Source organism: Mauremys mutica, chromosome 1 (assembly GCF_020497125.1).
Source record: "Mauremys mutica isolate MM-2020 ecotype Southern chromosome 1, ASM2049712v1, whole genome shotgun sequence".
NCBI lineage: Eukaryota > Metazoa > Chordata > Testudines > Geoemydidae > Mauremys > Mauremys mutica.
The window spans coordinates 202,796,758-202,817,098 of NC_059072.1; the positions used below are offsets into that span (position 1 = coordinate 202,796,758).

At 40.2% G+C, this 20,341-nt stretch overlaps 1 protein-coding gene across 1 annotated transcript in view; it reads left to right on the plus strand.

The window, feature by feature from the left end:
* The window catches only part of DYRK1A (dual specificity tyrosine phosphorylation regulated kinase 1A), a 139,462-nt gene that overhangs the window by 44,058 nt on the left and 75,063 nt on the right, over window positions 1-20,341 (plus strand). Inside the window, exon 2 of the mRNA XM_045002459.1 lies at window positions 3,120-3,199. Within this exon, the coding sequence (XP_044858394.1) occupies window positions 3,190-3,199 (10 nt within the window). The 5' untranslated portion in view covers window positions 3,120-3,189. The remainder of the gene's footprint in view (window positions 1-3,119; window positions 3,200-20,341) is intronic.

Below are 20,341 nucleotides of genomic sequence, written 5' to 3' on the forward strand. Positions count from 1 at the left end.
AGCAATGTTCATTTCAAACTGATTTTTTCCCCAGATTTTTTCACTTTGGTCACCAAAACAAAAAAATCTATATTCACTAGGCTCTGCAGAGGAAGCAGCAACTGTAATTAAGTTGGGAGATAAGAGCCTGAATGAAAGTTTTTTAACTGTGTTAGTATTAGAGGGTTGATGAAGACTTGCATCTGATCTATGTTGACCACTCTTGTCTTGGTTTCAAATCAAATGAAGCTTTTTAAATTAACTCTTTTTGCTTGTAGTGTCATGCTTAATCCTTTGTCCCCCGCCCCTTTCCTATCTTTTTCTTAACTATCCCTTGTTTCTTTCTGTTCTTCCACAATAGCTTTATTTCCTATTTTCAATTCCTCTCCCTGCTAATTCAGTAAAGTAGGTTATACTGGATCAGACACTAGTCCATGAAATCTGTGAGTGGTACATCTCTTGAGGAGAAAGTTAGTTTTACTCTCTTAATGACCTAACAAAGAGTGTGATGAGGGAGATTCCTTCTTGACTCTTGTGGTGATCAATGTATGCTCTGACTCATGAGTCCATGTGCCTCTGTTTTAAATTATGCAAAAACATACCTATTGTTGGTCACAAAACTATCTGGACCCTTCTTAAAACTAGCACAACTTTTTTAATTTTATTTTGACCCTCTGTGGCTTTGAATTTCAGAGGTTACATTTGCGTTATTGAATGTCATAGACAGTTCTTTGATACTCTTGATCCTAATCCCATACCTTTCTGATATTAGTGTTTTGGTAACTTGAATAAATTTAGAACAGTGTTAAGGAGACAATATTAAAACAAATATGCTGGACTGCAATTGTTGTGGCTGCTTGATTACATCCACCCACTTTATAACTGTTGATTTCCTTTTCCTAGAACTTTATATTTGTTATTAGTGAATCACCCATTATTGCCTGCAGCTCCAGTCTGCTCTAATCTTGCTGGATTGCTTTAGAATTTTAATGTGTGAGAGATACTCTTCCAGTCTGGTGTCTTTTTTTCAAATTTGATCATGACTGAATTTTGCCAGAAACCTCACAAAAAGATATGCAGCCATGCAGGATTCAAAGAGGGATGTACTCTTTCTGTCTTGCAGAAAGGTACTAGAATAGTTTGCAGTTAATGGAAAACATAACTACTTGTATATGAACAATCTGGTCACCACTGTGACAGAATCAGTTATGTAAAACTTGGAACAGTTCTCTAAGATGCAGATTGAGAACTCCTAAATTTTACTGGATGTTGTAATTTTATAAAGTGATTACTTTTTGTTGCATTATGGAACAGAGTAAATAAAGAGAGATTGATCAGTATGACTTCAAACTTTTTTGATTCCCGGTCCCATTACCCACAAGACCATTCTTTCTTGTAGTGTAGCAGTCAGAGTTGGGCACAATACTTCAGATCATGGAGTACCATTATTCAGTATATCATATTTTCTCTTCCTTTAATTCATACAAGTGCCCATTAGCTTTATATAATTGTTACTTTATATGGGGCAAGCATCTTCACTCAGCTATCAATGAGGACCTCAAAATTTCTTTCTTTGGTGGTTTAGAGCCCATTGATGTGTTTTCATTTTCATGTGCCATGGTGGTGAACATTGCATACAAGTCCATTTGTGTGTCTCATCCTCACTAGTCTTTATGAAAAGAAACTATTCAGTGTCAGACTTGTGCCAGTTTGCCACCCAGCTCTATCCTTCAGAACACAAGTTTCTCTTTTGTCATTATTGTAATATGCAGCTCTCACATAGCCACTACACTTTTCAGTACCTCTCACTGGCCCACTTTTTCTCTGCTTTAAGAACTTGGGCGCAGCCGTAAGCTGAATTTGCCATTTTGTTGAATGCCTCTGAATGATTTTAAGTTGCACAAAACTTTTGCTGTAAGAAGTGCTGAAAAGTGGACTTTATATGTAGGAAATGCATGAGTATGTTTCCACTTGTACACCAAGAGAGTTTATAAAGAGACTAAAAATGTAGTTCCATGCTTGAAAACTGAACAAGTGGTAGTGGCATAAGTTATGATGAGACAACGTTCAGTAGGCTTAGTTTTCTTAATAAGAGTGATTAGTTATTAATTTTCAAAATTTGTATCCGAGGAAGTGCTTGAATACTGACTTGGTGTTCTCAGAGGATGCAGCGTAGAATAGAGGTAAACTTGCTTACACTGAATCTGAATAACACAGATTTTGCATATCAAAACAATTAACCTGTTTAGTAATTCAAAAGAATGTCATCTAAAATACTGAGTTCTTAAGTATTTTGATATTTTGCATGAGTTGCATAGTAAGTAAAGGCCACATATATTGGAGCATGTTTTGAAAATCGGCCATTCTTACAAAAGAATTTCTGGTTATTTCCGCTCTTTATTTTTCTTGCAGTAACAGCTTTCTTCCTAACAGCTCACCTTTTCTTTCTGCTTAATCGTGTTGTGAAGTCATAATTCTTTGGTTCTGACAATATATTAATATTTAGAAATGATGCTGAATTAGATCATTTATCATGCAAGATCAAGCAGAAAAGCTGGACTATATGAGAGAGACCCCTCCTTATGCTAGGTGTGTCTGTGAGCTTTCTGTAGTGGTGATTCAATAAAGTCATACAGAATTTCAACATTATATATTAGTTTTACAATATGATTGTAGGCTTATATAACACTTAACATCCAAAGATATCTAAGAGTGTTGCCAAGGAGGGTAAGTATTCCCACTGAGGCACAGATTAGCTAACGGTCTGATTATTCAGTGGTGCTGAATTAGAGGTGGGAAATGGACGGTGAGCAGCATCTCTGAAAGTTGGGCACTGTCTGATTTGTCACTTACAGTTGGGAATAGAACCCAGGTCTCCTGATTTCTAGTCTTTTATACAGTAACTGCTAGGCACTTCTTCCTTCCATCTAAATATACAATTTCTTTGAAGTTGTGTGTGTTCTGCACTAGCACCTAGAGGCCATGACCAGTGACTAGGGCCCCGTTGTACACATAGCAAAAAGACTGTTCCGTCCCCAAAGATTTTAAAGTCTTAATCCATTTCTAATAAAGGATCTATCAGGGTAATTGCATCTTGTATTTTTGCCTCTTGTTCTAATTTATTTTTCTTCATTTTACAGTATTGTTTTGCTGCTGGACTCTCCCCTGTCACCCACCCCCACAGGATGATATGAGACTTGAAAGAAGACGATGCATACAGGTGATCCTAGTTTTGAAATTCCTGTAGAAAGAAAGATCTACATTGTTATTCTGATGTTCTATTCTTTCTTTGGATTTTTTTCCTATCCCCCAAAACTGCATCATTACAACCTTCATAAAACATATTTACAAAAGGAGTAGAAATCATTGAAGCATCTTTGATCTTTTGGAGATTACTGTCTAGAAATTATAGTTTGAAATGTCCAATAGGAAAACCGTTTTCCTGAATGTAGATTCTTTTCCAGTTTTCTCTAAATAGATGGCCAGGCAGTCAAAGTGCTCGGAAAGCATATTGCTTTATTTTAAGTCTCCTTGTCTCTGTTAATATTTTTCCTTTCATACCTTTCTCGGTTACAGATTTCCAGTTGTATAATATTTGTATATACATTTTAATGTTAAAATAATATATTATTTTTGATCACTATGTAAAAAACAAAACAAAAAGTATGCATCTGACAAACTATTTTAAGCAAGGAAATAGTTAACACTACTTCATCTTTAACTCTCAGCATTGGACCTAGATTTTGTAAGGGTTTCACAAGAGTTGATGGTAGCCCTCAACAGTTTGCAATATACAGCCGTTCTTAAAGCTGATGCTTTGTTTTTGTGCTTTTTTTTTAATTTGGAAGTTCTAAAATCAGTATGATTAAAAAAAAATTATTTCAAAACCTTTTTAGACATCTTACACTTTTTTTTTATTTTTTTTTTATTTTTTTTGGGCTACGTGGATCTCTCAAAACGTTGTATATTTTGTTTCAACCTGAAGGGTATTACTATGGCCAAGCCTCAAATCCCACAAAATGGGATACATAATGAAAAAAACAAACAAATGAAGCAAGTAGATTCCTTGGATTGGATTGGAGCAGGAGTGTAACTGCTTGGTTGCAATTAGTTTTACATTCTCGCATTCTTAAGCAACATAACTATGCCAGCAATATTTTGTGGTATACCCCAGCCTAAGCGCTCTCATAAGGATATCCAAAAACAGTATTGAGAATCCACTCCTGTTTTAAGGCTACCACAAGCACTTTGGTGAATAAGCATGTTTGGGAGATCATACCATGCTGATGGTGACAGCATGGAGATGGGATAGTTATCATGTTTGGTGAAATTCAAATACTTACGTGTGTGGATCGAAATCTGTGGCCATGTTTAATAAGGAAATATGTGTCATGGATTTTTTTTTCGTTTTTGTTACTGTGCAACAGTTTTAACTCCTTAATCTCAGAACCACCTATATAGTTAGGACAGAGATCAAAGTGGATAAATTGCATATTTTTATGTATGTTGAGCATCCTATATTCAGAGTGAAGTTATTTTGAGTGCATCATGAGATAAGCTGTGGAATGATAGATGTTTAAAATGTTGAGGACTGGAGGATTCTGAGCTGCTGTATGTTACATTTTAAAACTGCTAATTCTGAAGTTGATAGTGTAATAATACTATATCTTACTTCAGTCTACAGTTGTAAAATACTGCTCACTGGAAAGGGAACAAAGCCAAAGTAGTGCTCCTTCTGACATTGTATTACAATGTTGTTGATCTACAGAGGTGGTGTGGTTTTGTGTGTGTGTGTGTCAGATTGCTTATTAAAATTATTTGGAGAACACAAACATTTTGGGAAATAGAGTACAGAGCTGGAATTACAGATTTGTAAAATATTTGGGTGTTGGTTTTGTTATAGTAAAAAAAAAAAAAAGACTATGTAGGGTTGGACTGTGCCTTCTGTAGGTGATTGTTTCTGACATAGTATTTTAACGGCTAATTTTATTAAATGTAATACATAAATGTTTATACACTGCACCTGTTTTAAAAGAGGGTAACTGTTGTGCTATATTATGAACAGCAAGATCTAACATTGCTGTTTCAATTTTTGTAAATCATCTGTTCTTTGAATGATTGTCCACGAGTATTCTGCTTCTTGTACACATCTGAATGAGATCAGAGACTTTTTGAATAAAAGTTTCTTCTGGGGCCATGCTGCACCTATGAGCCCTCCGGTCACCCTGAAGCTGAGGGTAAAAGAGCAGTGCGACAGCAACCACTCTCTAGTTCTTTCTTACTGCTCATGGCTGTGATACAGAACATCTATAATGTCTGCATCTGTGTATGCTGTACACTTTTTTCTTTCAAGATAGATAGTTAAAGTTTTATTCTTTTAGTCCATTGACTTCAAAAAATTGATTTTAGGGTCTTCGAGTCCATGTCCTGCCTTTGACACCAGGACCTGCCTGTCCATGGTGGAGACAAATCCCCTGGATTAAAGGTCTTCCCCTCTTTCAGTGGAAGGATCCCCATCAGGGATGGAGACTCCAAGTGCCTCTTTTGTCTGGGGCAAGTGCACATATCATGAAAGTGCTCTATAGCTGCTTTTCGGAAAGAAGTGCCTTGGGTGTCTTGACTCAAGCTTTTCTTCTTCAAAAGCTCAGTGAGGACTTTCTTGGCACTGGAAGGCAAGAAGACTGTTTTTTACCAGACCACCTCTCAGAGCTCCCCAGTTAAGCCATCTGTCTACTGTGGCTTCCAGAGCCCATTTGGGGTTGAAGAAGTTCCATTTGTGTGCTATGAGTTGGTCAGTACCTCCTTCATCTCTTCAGCCCAACCCTTTGATGAGAGAGGATGGAAGGAGCATCACTCTTGAGGTGATTAGAGAAGGAGATCCTCCCTCTCTGGATCCGAGCACATCCAGCCTAGGAGGCAGTTTGAGGCCCAGATCAGGTCCTGCTGATGCCTCAGCACCAAGCAGCCATTGACCAGCCTCTGCACTGAAACCAACAGAATAGAAGTGCTCTTTGGACCTCCTGGCACCAATACTGTAAGCCCTGGCACCAGAAAAGTGTGATCTGACTGATAGTTTGCCTTCAATACTGAAAACCTTGGCACTGACTTCTGCTCTGTGGTACCGACCATACTTCCTGAGTCTTTGCCCCGGAGCCTCTTTGTGGTACCAATGTGGTTCATGTTACTAGTAGATTTAGCATAGGACCAACCTGCCCCTCCATTGTTGTCCTCCACTAAGAAACTTTCTGCGCTAGTATCAGCACTTCCAGCACAGGAGCTGCTGGTTACTTTCAAATTTTTGAGAGATCTACACCACCCATGGAGGGTAGTATATTCTTTCTTCTCTGCCTCGGAGGACCAGTGTGATACGTCTACCTTAGTCCCTAGACCCATGCAACTCTAGGCTGTCTGAAAGGGCATTCAGAGACTGTCCCTGTAAGGCTTCCTTTGGGAACAACCATGAGCAGTACCCTGCATGGGTACCTATTGTGGTCTGAACCCCACTTTTCCAGAATCCCATGCAGTCAGGCCCCTTCTGGGCCCTGGGGTGGGGAATGGGTTCCCATTGCCTCTCAGACAACTAGAGCAAGGTCACCCTGCCCTTGTAGACCTCAAGATGGTCACCACACTCAGCTGGCACCTCATGCACCTGATGCAGAGAGCGAGTAGAAGGACTTTCACAAAACTGAAGGCCAACCTGTGCCAACAACTCTCTCATCCTCTTCACCTAATTGAGGCAGTGACGATGGTTGTTCTAAACCAGCCTGTAGGTTACTGGATCTTTGAAGAACTTCCCAGGAGGATGTCTGACACCCTGGAAACACCAGTTGAGATTGTCCGACTTCTTCTCATAGACTACAAGGCCAGAAGGGACCATCAGGATCATCTAGTTTGACCCATCTGGACATTGCAGGCTACAAAACCTCACCAGCCCATTCCTGTAACAGACTCATAACCTTTGGCTGAGTTACTGAAGTCCTCAAATCATGCTTGTAAGACTTCAAGTTACAGAGAATCCACCATTTATGCTAGTTTAAACCTTGGGTGAAAGGTATGCCTATTGACAGTGTTAGTTATATGTAGCTAATGAACAAGCATTGTGTGAGGACCCTGGCTATGGGGGTGTGGGCTGAGGTTGGGGCCTGAGTTGGAGGGGACCTAAGAATGTGGTCTGAGTTTAGTTTAGAGGGCAAAGACCTGAAGCAGCAGTCTGTACCAATGTCACACTGTAGGTAAGTTGGAGTTGAGGTCAATGAGCTGTATGGAATGAGAGCCAAATGAGTCAGCTGAAGTAGGGTTAGTGGAACAGAGGCAGGGTGAGATGTCAGGAGGGAGGTAAGGTAACAGGATCTGGAACTAGGAGCATGGCAGGTATTGGGAGTGCACTGGTTGTACAGATAGCCTCTGGGTGTTTTCCTTAGGCCTTAAATAGCATATCTGGACCAATCAAGGAACATGGTAGACTCTGCCCGGCTTGATCTCCAGGGGCAGGACGTTCTGTGATTTTTGAACTCATCGGGCTCGTAGGCTGTTGTTCCTCACTTTGCCAGAGCTGTTGGGTGCTGGTGTGAACATACCAACAGACCCATGGTTCGCAGACCCACAGATGAAATATTTTTTTCTTGGGATAGACTGATAGAGGCCAGGAAGGAAATCTCAGTCTCTTGTCGGTGGTGGACAGAATGCAGTCAGATATGAATCGAACATAGTGGCCTGTTCCAGGGCAACAGTAGTGAAGAGTTGCACATCACGGCAGAAGAGGAAGCCTAGTTGAAAGTGGAATTCTGTCTTTCAGGGATCCAGTTGTATTCTACTCAACAAATGAGAACCTGGACTTCAAAACTAGATGTGTACTATAATCTTTGAATCTTGGGTTAGAGTTTTAAAAACCTTTATGCCTGATGTTAGACTCCTAAATCTGTATTTAAGTACTTGAATAAAAGTTGCCTGATTTATTCAAAGGTACTGGGCACCGGTGGCTCCCCATGATACCAAGACACTGAAGTCTGAAAATTTTGGACTTAGGCCTGGTCTTCACCTAGCTACATTGCTTAGGGACATCAAAAACTCACACCCCTGAGAGAAGTAGTTAAGCCAACCTAAGCTCTGGTATAGACACCTCAAGGTCAGTGGAAGAATTCTTCTATAGCTACCGCCTCTCTAGTAGGTGGATTAACTATAGCAATGGAAAACACCCCTTTTGGGTCCTCCCCCATCATTGTAGCAAGTGTTTATGGCACTACAGTGGCAAACCTGCAGCACCTCAGTTGTGCAGCTGTATTGCCTGTGCTGTAAATAAGCCCTGGGTCTTCATCTAAGAGAAAATAGATGCCCATTAAATTTTTAAAATAGAATTTTTCCTTAGCCATAGATCAGCACAGAAACTAGCTTCCTTTTTTCTTAGATAGGAAAAGGTTTAAAACAGAAGGCGTTATTGGCAGCTCCTATTTTCTCTTTGTCTCCTCCTACGAGAGAACAATTTTGTTGGGTTTCTTGAGGGACTCAAACCTTTCCTAGTGGATACCTAGCCTTTTCTGTTCATCTCTGGGGATTACCTTTTCTTCACTGCATGCCAGAAGGAGAGTTATGTCAGACAAATGAGTCTTAGAAATACATGTAACTAATATGTATCCAGAAGGTATTTTCTGTTCAGTTTACTCTGTGCTGCCATACCCAGTCCTTTTTTGGGGATCCCTTTTTTAAGAAGGAAAGAGAAGCCTCTGTCTTCTAAACGTGAGCAATATAGAATCTGCAGCAGCATCATAAGAAGGCATTTTATTTTTTCCACTCATTTCTAGGAACAACTAATTTTTCTATATCTAGAGTTAAATGAAGGTTCATATAATCCTTTCTGAAAGCTAAGAGACTGGTTTGTGCCTTTCTACCCAGTGGTGTTATATTTTCATGTATTTATTGGCCAGTCCAGCAAAAATACCTGTAGTTCAGAATTACCAGTACAAAGTGCTTCCTTTTGGTGCTTTTACAGCTCCCAAATTCTTCATTAAATGTCTAGATGTAGTGTCTGTACACTTAAGATGTTGACGTATCTACATTACGTGAATCACTGGTTGAAAGGTGAATGAGAGCAAATCTTTGAGGAGTTCATTGTGTCCTATAGATAGTGGATGTAGTTTGAGGCTTTGGGTTTGAGGAGAAACTGAGAAAAGCCTTCTTTTTTGCATAAACTTAGACTGTGGTGTTTATAGGGACTGTTCTGAAGTCTGCCAAAGAGACAAATGTCAAGGGATGTCAGTGCCTCTGAAGGACTTCATTGAAAGCCATATGGATCATTCGATTTTTGAGATTTACATGGCTTCTTGCACTTAAGTGATATTGTTTACCAGAGTCAGGATAGAAACTTCTGCAGGGTACTTCTTGGACAGTATATCAAAATCAAGAGGACAATATACAGTCCACTTTTACTGTGCTTTGAACTATCCAAGGTTCTCTACTGGGGTAGATAGTACCAGGAAAAAAAAATCCAGAAAGTACCATTCAGTCCTTCCTGATCAATTGTAGCTGTGACAGATGCCTTGGTCATAGGCTGGAGAGACCCCAATGAACAATCCTAGGTCTCTTAAAAACCATAGTCAAAACTTCATATAAATGTCTTTAGAGCTGAGAGCAGTTCAATTTTCATGCTTTCATTTTGAGCTTTTCTTTCTCCAAATCATGTATTGCTGGATAAGTCTTGATGGGCACCACTGTGGCTGCATATTATATCAGATGGTAGGGTTGCATTCATTCTTTTCTGTCTTACTAGGACATTGTGTGGTTTTGCGAATGGTTGTCAGATATCTGGTCATACCTCTGACCCTTCATTTTCTATCAACAGATTTAGAAGTCAGAAACTACATTGTTTTACACAAATAATCTTTAAAAGACATTAGTCAATCAATCACAGATTTTGTCACAAAGGAGACACAAGCCTTCAGTTTTGCTTTAGAGGTGCAAAGATTCTAGTTCCTTGATAGATGTTCTCTTCTATACTGAAGTAAGTTGATATGCACCTGCCTTTGGCACACCTGCTACCAAAGGTCCTTTTAGAAAACAGAGGACAAAGTTCATGTGATACAGTTATATCATGGTGGTCACCACTTCTCATGGAACCCATGTATTTGGCCATTTATTTCAACTCGGCAATGAAAGGTCACCAGGGTCCCAGAACTGTGAATGTTGCCATTTATATGGACCCCGCTGCTGCACATTAGCAGTTCATTAGTTTGCTTTGATTTAGTCCCCTTTGCAAGGGGACTATGTCAAAGTGAACTAATGAACTGCTAATCCTCAACAGCAGGGTCCAGAAGGTTGCCATAATCATGGTGTGAAATTCTTCTTCTTCTTCTTCTTCTTTTTTTTTTTTTTTTTTTTTAAACTCTGTGTTGTGAATTATATATAATTTTACTGTGACAAAATCGTATCCAGGCTAGTAAGTTGTTCTTGGGCTGGTTGCGTCTCTCACCTCCATTGCTTTCATTGAAACCTAAGTCCATTACCTGTACTCTGGATCTCCTGTCTCAAGGCCAGGATCCAGTTTTTCATCTGAATCCAAATTCTCTTGGTCTGGTTGGGGTGTGGCAATGTTGCTGATTTCTGATTTTGACTGTTCCCAAGAAGTTCAACAGATCCTTCAAGAAGTTCAAGAGGCCCCTCTCACTTTTAAGAGAATGCTGCTAATCTCTTGAATGGCCAAAGAATTGAGACTTGTGGGACATCTGTCTATCCTCCACGAGGGCCCTAGAAGGAAAATAAAGAAAGGTTTTGGTGGTGAAGTCGTGCATCATCCAAATCAATTCTTTCCAAATGGATAAAGTGTCAAGTCTGAAACCTTGCCTCTCTGCAGACAAAGTCCACTGTACTGGAAAGTTAACTGTCATGGTCTGAGAAGGTGTATTCATTGTTATTGGAGATGTATATGCCAAGCTTCCTGGGTTACATATTCTACGCTATTTATTTTCTCTGAACACCACAGATTTACGTTCAGTTATCAGCTGGTATATGTTATTCAGCATCTGTGTTGTAGGCAAGCTTGGCACTACACTGATTTGGGAGGTCCGAAATGATTGTATTGGCATAGATGGAAGAGAAGGAAATTCTCCTTACCTGTGTTTTCACTGAGATCTCTTATGCTGGTCTAGATCTCCTCTTTGCTCCCTCTTTCAGGATAAACTCCTATTTTAATACAAAGGTTTTTTGTGGGGTGGGGAATGTTTGTGAACAAGTTTCATGCTAGCTTTTCAGGATCTCATGTTTGCGAGATTTGTATATTGCTTAGTATATTACATTTTTAGAATATACAACTGAGATCTAGTAACAGTTCTAGTAATGTTAGTTAGGCTGTAATATTTAGATTCTAGATGAAACAAGTTGTTTGCGGGGACTATGGCTCCTTTACACTACAAATATAACCATGTTGCAGACACGTTTACAATGTGATTGTCTCCTGACCTGGTTATAATATGGCTAATATTCTATTTGTATCACAAACTGAAATTATGTTGTAACTGAGTCCCATGACACAGTTATTTGTAATGTAGATGAGATATTTATTAGAGTAGAGCTAAGCCTGCAGGCTTCAATTCATGTCAAGTTTTCATACTGAACTTGTGAGGTTCAGTTCACAAGTTAGTAAATTTAACCCTAAAGAGTTGCATAGCTGTTTTGTACTTAGTACCACATAATCCCTTCAATGCCTTTCCTTCAAACAAGCTTTTTAATCTCCTTCCTTACATTAAGGTCCCTCCTCTGCCTGAAAACCCCCTTGCTATAGCACTGGGTCCAGGAGGCTCCTCTGCATCTACCTTATCTTTCAGCCACCCTGAAAGGAGTGGCAGAATGGCTGTTTTCACCCCGGCTCCTCTTCCTTCAAATCAAGTCTCTTGGTAACGATCTCAGTTTCGTATCTCTGAAAGAATCTTATGGTGGACAGGATGTACCTATTTCTCTTCTCCCCTTCTCCCACAGTAGTGCCGCAGAAGCAGCAAACAGGCTGCTCTGAATAACTTGCTTTGGGCGGCAGGGAGCAGGTATACAATGCCCTATTAAAAACTGGGAGGGGGAACACTAAATGATTATTGAAGCAGGGCAATGTGGAAAAAAGCCCGTGGCTTTATTCTTTCCCCACAAAATTTCTAGTGGAAAGGGAGATGAGGATTGTTGGGCTTATTTGTGGAAAGGGGGAACAGATGCAGATAGATCAGTACAGAGTGGGCCACATAAAGCTAAACATGAGTCTCTGCCCAGGTTTCTGAAATTCTTGTGACCATGGGCTGAGGTTTAAAGAAGCGGTGAATCTTAAATCTAGGGTAAGTTTAAGATTTGTTGTAAAGAATTGGCACAGCTCTAAAACTTAAACTATCATTTCCAGGAAATCTCAGATGTGAGTAAAGGAATTTCAACAATTTCTGGAGTACAGACTGCTTCGATTGTAGACCAGAAACATGAGAACATACAGATGTCGAGATATATGAAGTATAATACTTTGAAAATAAAAGTGTGTGTGTGTTGTGACGAGGCAAGGCCAGATGGCTGTAGTAAAGTAATGGGAGACAGATATATTAGCCACAGGTTAAACAAATCCCTGTTACCAGGATAAGAAAATGGCAGTTGCTCCAGATCAATTAAGACACCTAGGACCAATTAAGATCTTTCCAGAGGGCAGGGATGATGCTAGGTTGATTGAGACACCTGAAGCCAATCAGGGGCTGGCTGAAACTACTTAAAAGCCTCCCAGTTAGTCAGGTGGGTGCGCTTGTCAGGAGCTGTGCTGTTGGAGAGGCTGAGCAGTACGCACCATATCAGGCACGAGGAAGGCCGGCCTGAGGTAAGGGTGAAGTGGATCTGGAGGAAGTGGGGGCTGCTGTGGGGAAGTAGCCCAGGGAATTGTACATGTCCTGTTTCTAAAAAGTCAGCTACCATAGCTGCTACTATTAGGGTCCCTGGGCTGGAGCCCGGAGTACAGGGCGGGGCTGGGCTTTCCCCTTTGTCCCCCTGGTTAATCACTCAGACCGGGAGACAACAGAGACTGTGCAAGGGAGGGTAGCTTCTGCTCACCTCCCTTGCTGGCTTATGATGAAAACAGCTCAGTAGGCTGTGACCCTTGCCTCTAAAGAGAGAAGGGCTACGTGGAGGGTCACAGTGAGCCTCTGAGGCTAGCGAAATCCGCCAGGAAACGCGGGACCCACGGAGAGAAGGACAAAGCTTTGTCACTATATATAAATGTGCATGTGTATATATATTTATTTCTGGGTCATAATACTGTTTTCATGACACAGTTGCAGTTAAGTAATATACCCTTTTTTACATTGTATTGTATGTTAAAGAATCCTATTGCTACTTTGGGCAAATAAACATGCACAAACTAAGTTTTCCTATTTCAGATTTCAGTTTGAGTTTTCTCTAATGAGGTGGATCAAGTAGATAGGAAACAGTGCAATTTATTAACAGGGATGAGGTTGTTTAATGATTTCAGGAAGTCCAAGTGTAGAGTGTCAGGAACTAAAAGCTGAACTGAGACGCTTCTGATTTAGGTTAAATACCACTGCCAAACTATGTCATTTTGTTAAAGAAATACTTGGCTTCTTCTCTCAAGTGGACTAATTTTATGAAAATAGGAAAAAAATATTTTAAATAGCTTTAAGTATGGTTTTGGTAGATACACAGGATAGGTGTGTGTAAATAGTCTGAATTTTTTTAAGCCTGTTCCAGTTTTATTTGCTTATATATAAAAGCACAAATATTCACCAAATTCAAATAAATTGCTCTTATCTTTACACACCTATTCTTAATCTTTAATTTCTGTTTGTTTGAAGTCAACCATACTAAGGCCTTGTCTGCACTAGAAAGGGTTTGCTGATCAGAGTTGCGTCTCCACTAGGAGGATTTGCAGCAGGGTGGATATGATTTAAATCACTAGTTGGGAAGACTTGATTTAATGATGGATATCTGCATAAAAATGCATTTTTGTTGTTTTTTATAACCTTAATACATATTCTTCACAACTCAGAGATAGATGTAGGTTTCATATTGAGAAGGTACACACTATAGGTTTAAGTGATTTATTTTGAAAACTTTTCAGATTAGTTTTACAGCTATATCAGAAAATGAATGATTGTTTGGTTATTTCATTTACCAAAGGTAAATGAAGCAGATAGTTCACCTCCCAATGACTTCATAAATATCTCCAGTTCAACAGGTTAATTATTAATATTTGGAGGATTTTCTTGCCATGCTGTATTAGGAGGAGAACATCACCAGACAAATAAAACAATTTAAATGTCTAACTAAAACAACAACATTATGTATTCTGGACTTTTTTCTTCAACAGCAAACATATAATATTTTAACAAAACAAGCATATGAATTTTTGAATTTAGTTAAACATTCAAATTTTTTAAAATCAGGTTTGTTTTTGTTAAAATTGTTTTTAACTAAAACAGTTAAATGAAATATTTAAAAAAGCAAAATAAAACAAAAATTAAATATACTATGTCATCCAGGTCAACATGAGAAACTTACAATATTGGCTTCTGCAGCTTACTCAGTCGTCTTCCCATTCCTTTTCTTGTTTGTTCATAATCTGAAAAGAAAAACAAGCTTTTCTGCTTTTTCAGGTCCCAAATGATTTCTCAATTTGGAATGAATTAGTCCAAAGGAAGAAAATATTCTTTCTACACCATCAGAAGAAGCTACTGCTGTTAAGTGAGACTATCACTTCAACAGTCTCTGAATCCAAGTGCTTAAGTGACTTCCACCAGTTTACGGGTGTGACTTTCTTTAAAACATCATCAGCAAACATATTTCTTGAATGGTTCACCCTTAGCTCTGAAGTTTATTGTAGTTGGCACTGTGAAGGAATGATTGCTGGATGTCCATATCATAGCCAACTCCTCTTCTTCAGCAGTTAAGGCTTGGCCCTGATACTGAGTATTGAGACTATTTGCAAGAAGATGAACTGGAGAATTAGTGCTTGCCCCATTTACTTTTTTAATGCTTGTAATTCAACTCGGTCATTGCATATTTCTCTTTTTAAGATCTCACTCAGTTCCTTCCAAATTTCAACAGCCTCAGCAATAAAACAGCTATTTCCCTGCATTTTGTTCAAGACTAGAGAAATAAGTTTCAGGGTACACAGCATGTGTTCAACATTTCTCTTAAACCCAATGTTGAGAACTTTGGCTTTGACATGCCATCTATTTTTTCATGATCTTCTTCACAAACTGTCATCAGATTAGGCCAGTTCTTGATAATAGCGCTCAAAACAGTCGACTACTGAATTTCATCACACATCCTCTGGGAGAGTTAGCTTGGTTCTTCCCACTTTTTTCAGAGCAACTGTTGCAAAGTGGTTGTTACAGAAGTATTTTGCAATTTCAACAACGTTAACCTTTATTTCTGGAAAACTGAAATCTTTAGCTAGGAGGTGCATCAAATGAGCACTGCAACCGTATGTTATTAGCTTGGGGCTCTCGTCTAAATAATTTCTTCTCAGCTTGGATACATTTGCTGCAAAGTCTGTGACCAAGCTGCGTACTAGATATTTGAATTTTTTTTCACAGTTTGTTATAGCTTTTACTGCTACTTCTTCTAAGTATTCTGCTGTGTGTGCATTTCCTGATGTATCAATTGTTTCTGTAAGGAAGACATTCCCTTCTTCTGTTGTCACGCAAGCACATACAACAGGATCATTGTGGACAGTGCTCCACAAATCAAGACTCAGGTTAAAAATTTTACCTGCTAGACCTTTTGCACACTGCTCAATTTCTCTTTCATATACTTTATCCAGCAATTTGCCTGCAACATCTGTTCTGTTGGGTGCACTGTATCCTGGTCTTAATGACTGAACCATGTTAATGAAGTGTGGGTTCTCAGTCATACAGAAAATGATAATGTTTTCACATCTTAGCGTATCATAGAGCAGTGTTTCCCAAACTTGGGACGCCGCTTGTGTAGGGGAAAGCCCCTGGCGGGCCGGGCCGGTTTGTTTACCCGCCGCATCCCAGGTCTGGCCAATTGTGGTTCCCACTGGCCGCGATTCGCTGCTCCAGGCCAATGGGAGCTGCTGGAGGCAGCGCGGGCCGAGGGAAATACTGGCCGCCGCTTCCAGCAGCTTCCATTGGCCTGGAGCAGCGAATCGCTGCCAGTGGGAGCCGCAATCGGCCAGACCTGGGATGCGGCAGGTAAACAAACCATCCCGGTCCGCCAGGAGCTTTTCCTACACAAGCGGTGTCCCAAGTTTGGGAAACACTATCATAGAGTAACAACTATATTTTTTGTTCAAACATGAAAATTCAAGAATAGTCCAGAAGGAAGACAGGCAGTCCTTAAGAAAGAAGTATGAAATAAAAAAGTTTACCAACCTGAAGATCCTGCATGTTCAGGCATGTTCCTTTCGTCATCTTCAACGCAGCTTCCTCCTGAGAAGGAACACTTCTCATGATGTTGTTTCATTCGGGCAACAGGGCCTTGCATTTCTTTGTTGCACTGTTTGATTTTGCACGCATGCCTGTCTTATCCACAGGTAGAGGAACTTCATTAAAATAGTCCCAAACTCGGTCTCTTTTACAGCCTGCTGCCATTATAGGTTTTCCTTTCTAGTGAGAGAATGGTATGGTAGATCTCAGATCAATAAAGGCTACACTCAGAAAGACCTCAAGACTTCTGGAATATGCTGCTCAAACTGTTTCATATTTGTTTCTACTGCCTATCCATCCCTTCTCACATTTATCTCCAGACTTCTTCTCCTTGTCCAGATCTATTCCGCCCCCAGCAATCTTCTATTCATTGAACTTTTTTGAGATTTTGCACTTTTAGAAAGAGGTAGGGGATTGACTCGGTGTACACAAAGGGACAGTAGGCTTGAGGTCTGTTATTTCTCACCTCTATGTATTTATTTATTTAAAAACATTTTTGCTGTTAAGAAGCATGTTATCTCTGTAAAAGCAGCAAAGAGTCTGTGGCACCTTATAGATTAACAGACGTTTTGGAGCATGAGCTTTCGTGGGTGAATACCCACTTCGTCGGATGCATGTAGTGGAAATTTCCAGGGGCAGGTATATATAAGCAAGCAAGAAGCAGGCTAGAGATAATGAGGTTAGTTCAATCAGGGAGGATGAGGCCCTCTTCTAGCAGCTGAGGTGTGAAAACCAAGAGAGGAGAAACTGGTTTTGTAGTTGGCAAGCCATTCACAGTCTTTGTTTAATCCTGAGCTGATGGTGTCAAATTTGCAGATGAACTGAAGCAGAGCAGTTTCTCTTTCAAGTCTGGTCCTGAAGTTTTTTTGCTGCAGGATGGCCACCTTAAGATCTGCTATTGTGTAGCCAGGGAGGTTGAAGTGTTCTCCTACAGGTTTTTGTATGTTGCCATTCCTAATATCTGATTTGTGTCTGTTTATCCTTTTCCGTAGAGACTGTCCAGTTTGGCTGATGTACATAGCAGAGGGGCATAGCTGGCATATGATGGCGTATATTACATTGGTGGACATGCAGGTGAATGAACCGGTGATGGTGTGGCTGATCTGGTTAGGTCCTATGATGGTGTCGCTGGTGATATGTGGGCAGAGTTGGCATCGAGGTTTGTTGCATGGATTGGTTCCTGAGTTAGAGTTACTATGGTGCAGTGTGCAGTTACTGGTGAGAATATGCTTCAGGTTGGCAGGTTGTCTGTGGGCAAGGACTGGCCTGCCACCCGAGGCCTGTGAAAGTGTGGGATCATTGTCCAGGATGGGTTGTAGATCCCTGATGATGCGTTGGAGGGGTTTTAGCTGGGGACTGTATGTGATGGCCAGTGGAGTCCTGTTGGTTTCCTTCTTGGGTTTGTCTTGCAGTAGGAGGCTTCTGGGTACACGTTTGGCTCTGTTGATCTGTTTCCTTATTTCCTCGTGTGGGTATTGTAGTTTTGAGAATGCTTGGTGGAGATTTTGTACGTGTTGGTCTCTGTCTGAGGGATTAGAGCAGATATGGTTGTACCTCAGTGCTTGGCTGTAGACAATGGATCGTGTGGTGTGCCCGGGATGGAAGCTGGAGGCATGAAGGTAGGCATAGCGGTCGGTAGGTTTTCGGTATAGGGTGGTGTTAATGTGACCATCACTTATTTGCACCGTGGTGTCTAGGAAGTGGACCTCCCGTGTAGATTGGTCCAGGCTGAGGTTGATGGTGGGGTGGAAGCTGTTGAAATCGTGGTGGAATTTTTCCAGAGTCTCCTTCCCATGGGTCCAGATGATGAAGATGTCATCAATGTAGCGCAGATAGAGAAGGGGCGTGAGTGGACGGGAGCTGAGGAAGCGTTGTTCCAGGTCAGCCATAAAAATGTTGGCATATTGTGGGGCCATGCGGGTGCCCATAGCAGTGCCACTGATCTGGAGATATATATTGTCATCAATTTTGAAATAGTTGTGTGTGAGGATAAAGGCACAGAGCTCAGCAACCAGTTGTGCTGTGGCATCATCAGGGATACTGTTCCTGACAGCTTGTATTCCATCAGTGTGTGGGATGTTTGTGTAGAGAGCCTCTACATCCATGGTGGCTAGGATGGTGTTTTCTGGAAGGTCACCAATGCATTGTAGTTTCCTCAGGAAATCAGTGGTGTCACGGAGATAGCTGGGAGTGCTGGTGGCATAGGGTCTGAGTAGAGAGTCCACATATCCAGACAGTCCTTCAGTGAGAGTGCCAATGCCCGAGATGATGGGGCGTCCAGGATTTCCGGGTTTGTGAATCTTGGGTAGTAGATAGAATAACCCTGGTCGGGGCTCTAAGGGTATGTTGATTTGTTCCGGTGTTAATTTAGGGAGTGTCCTGAGTAAATGGATCAGTTTCTTGGTGTATTCCTCAGTGGGATCTGAGGGAAGTGGCCTGTAGAATTTTGTATTGGAGAGTTGCCTGGCGGCCTCCTTTTGGTGGTCAGACCTGTTCATGATGACAACAGCATCTTCTTTATCAGCCTCTTTGATTATAATGTCAGGGTGGTTTCTGAGGCTGTGGATGGCCTGTCTTTGCTGCTTTTACAGATCCAGACTAACACAGCTACTCCTCTGATACTTGAAAATTAAGGTAATTGTTAGAAAGCAGATTTTACAACTGAATTCTAAAATGAAGTGTATTTTTAATCCACTTCATGTTTGCCATAATTATTCAGAACTATAAAACTTCCTTCAGACCCCTGCCTCTGGCCAGTCTGTTTTCTTGGTCAGGTATTAAATGATTTATAACATGTGAGACTACTTCACATGATGTATTCATCTCTTGTTTAGCTCTTACATTAACAGTTTGGCATGCTGGCTGTGCATACATAGGATAGATGTTTCCCAGTTCTTCTCTATCAACTGTTTAAATATATCTCGTGCCTCGGTATCTACACATGAAAAATGACTTGAGTTATTTTGTTTCTCTTGCTGGCACTGATGTATATAGGGGAAAAAAAGTCTAGTTTGTACTATGGATTAAGAAAAAGTTTATGAAGATGTTCAGGATACTTTTGAACACTAAATTATGTATAATTGACAAGTCACAGGATTTCCTTTTTAGCAGTAAATGGTCTCGTGTTTGGGATTAATTATGTTTATAGACATTAGGCTAAGGTTGTCTGTCTACTGTTGTGTGTATTTTGTCCAAAGAAAGTTCTCAGGGTCGTCTTTTTTTAGTTCTGTGCTAACTGTGGGGCATTGTTTCAGTACAGAATTATTAGTGTAAGATTCACCTAATATATTACATGGGTATGATTGTGCAGCACGTGACTTATGTTCAGTCTTATCTGTGTTATTTTGCCTTGTAAACTATTTAAAATTATAAGTATTGGGAATTGATGTTTGGTCTTTGGAGTTATGGAGATGAGGTTGCAGCAGTGTTAGAGACCCTAAGTTAGCTAAACCACTGATAAAAGCTTTACTTCTCCTGAGGAGATAGTGGAGTAGACTAGTTGAAGTATTAGTGCTGCAAAGTGTTGGCCTAAATAGATTGCTGAAAATCTTGTAAGCTTATGGTCAGATAATGCCTTCCTTCTGCTCTCTGCCAATGCTGCTGCAAAATTGTCTGTGCAATAAATATACTAGATGGGCATAAATTGAAAGACTGTAAAAGTTTAACTGTTTAAATGAGATAATCAAAGAATAAACTGATGATTTTAATGTAACTACTAGGTGACATGTTTATACTGAGAATGTAATATGATGATGTGTCCTGAGAAAATGTAAGAAGAACTATTTTCATTAGATTTAGTGTTAGCAACTTTCATTTTGAACATGGTTCTGCCAAGTGAAGCATCCCATATAATTTTCATTTATATTCAGATTGTATCATGGAGATAAACTTTTGACAGAAACTTTCCCAAATTGTGGTTAGTGCTCAACATTCTGGGTGGTATAGGGGTT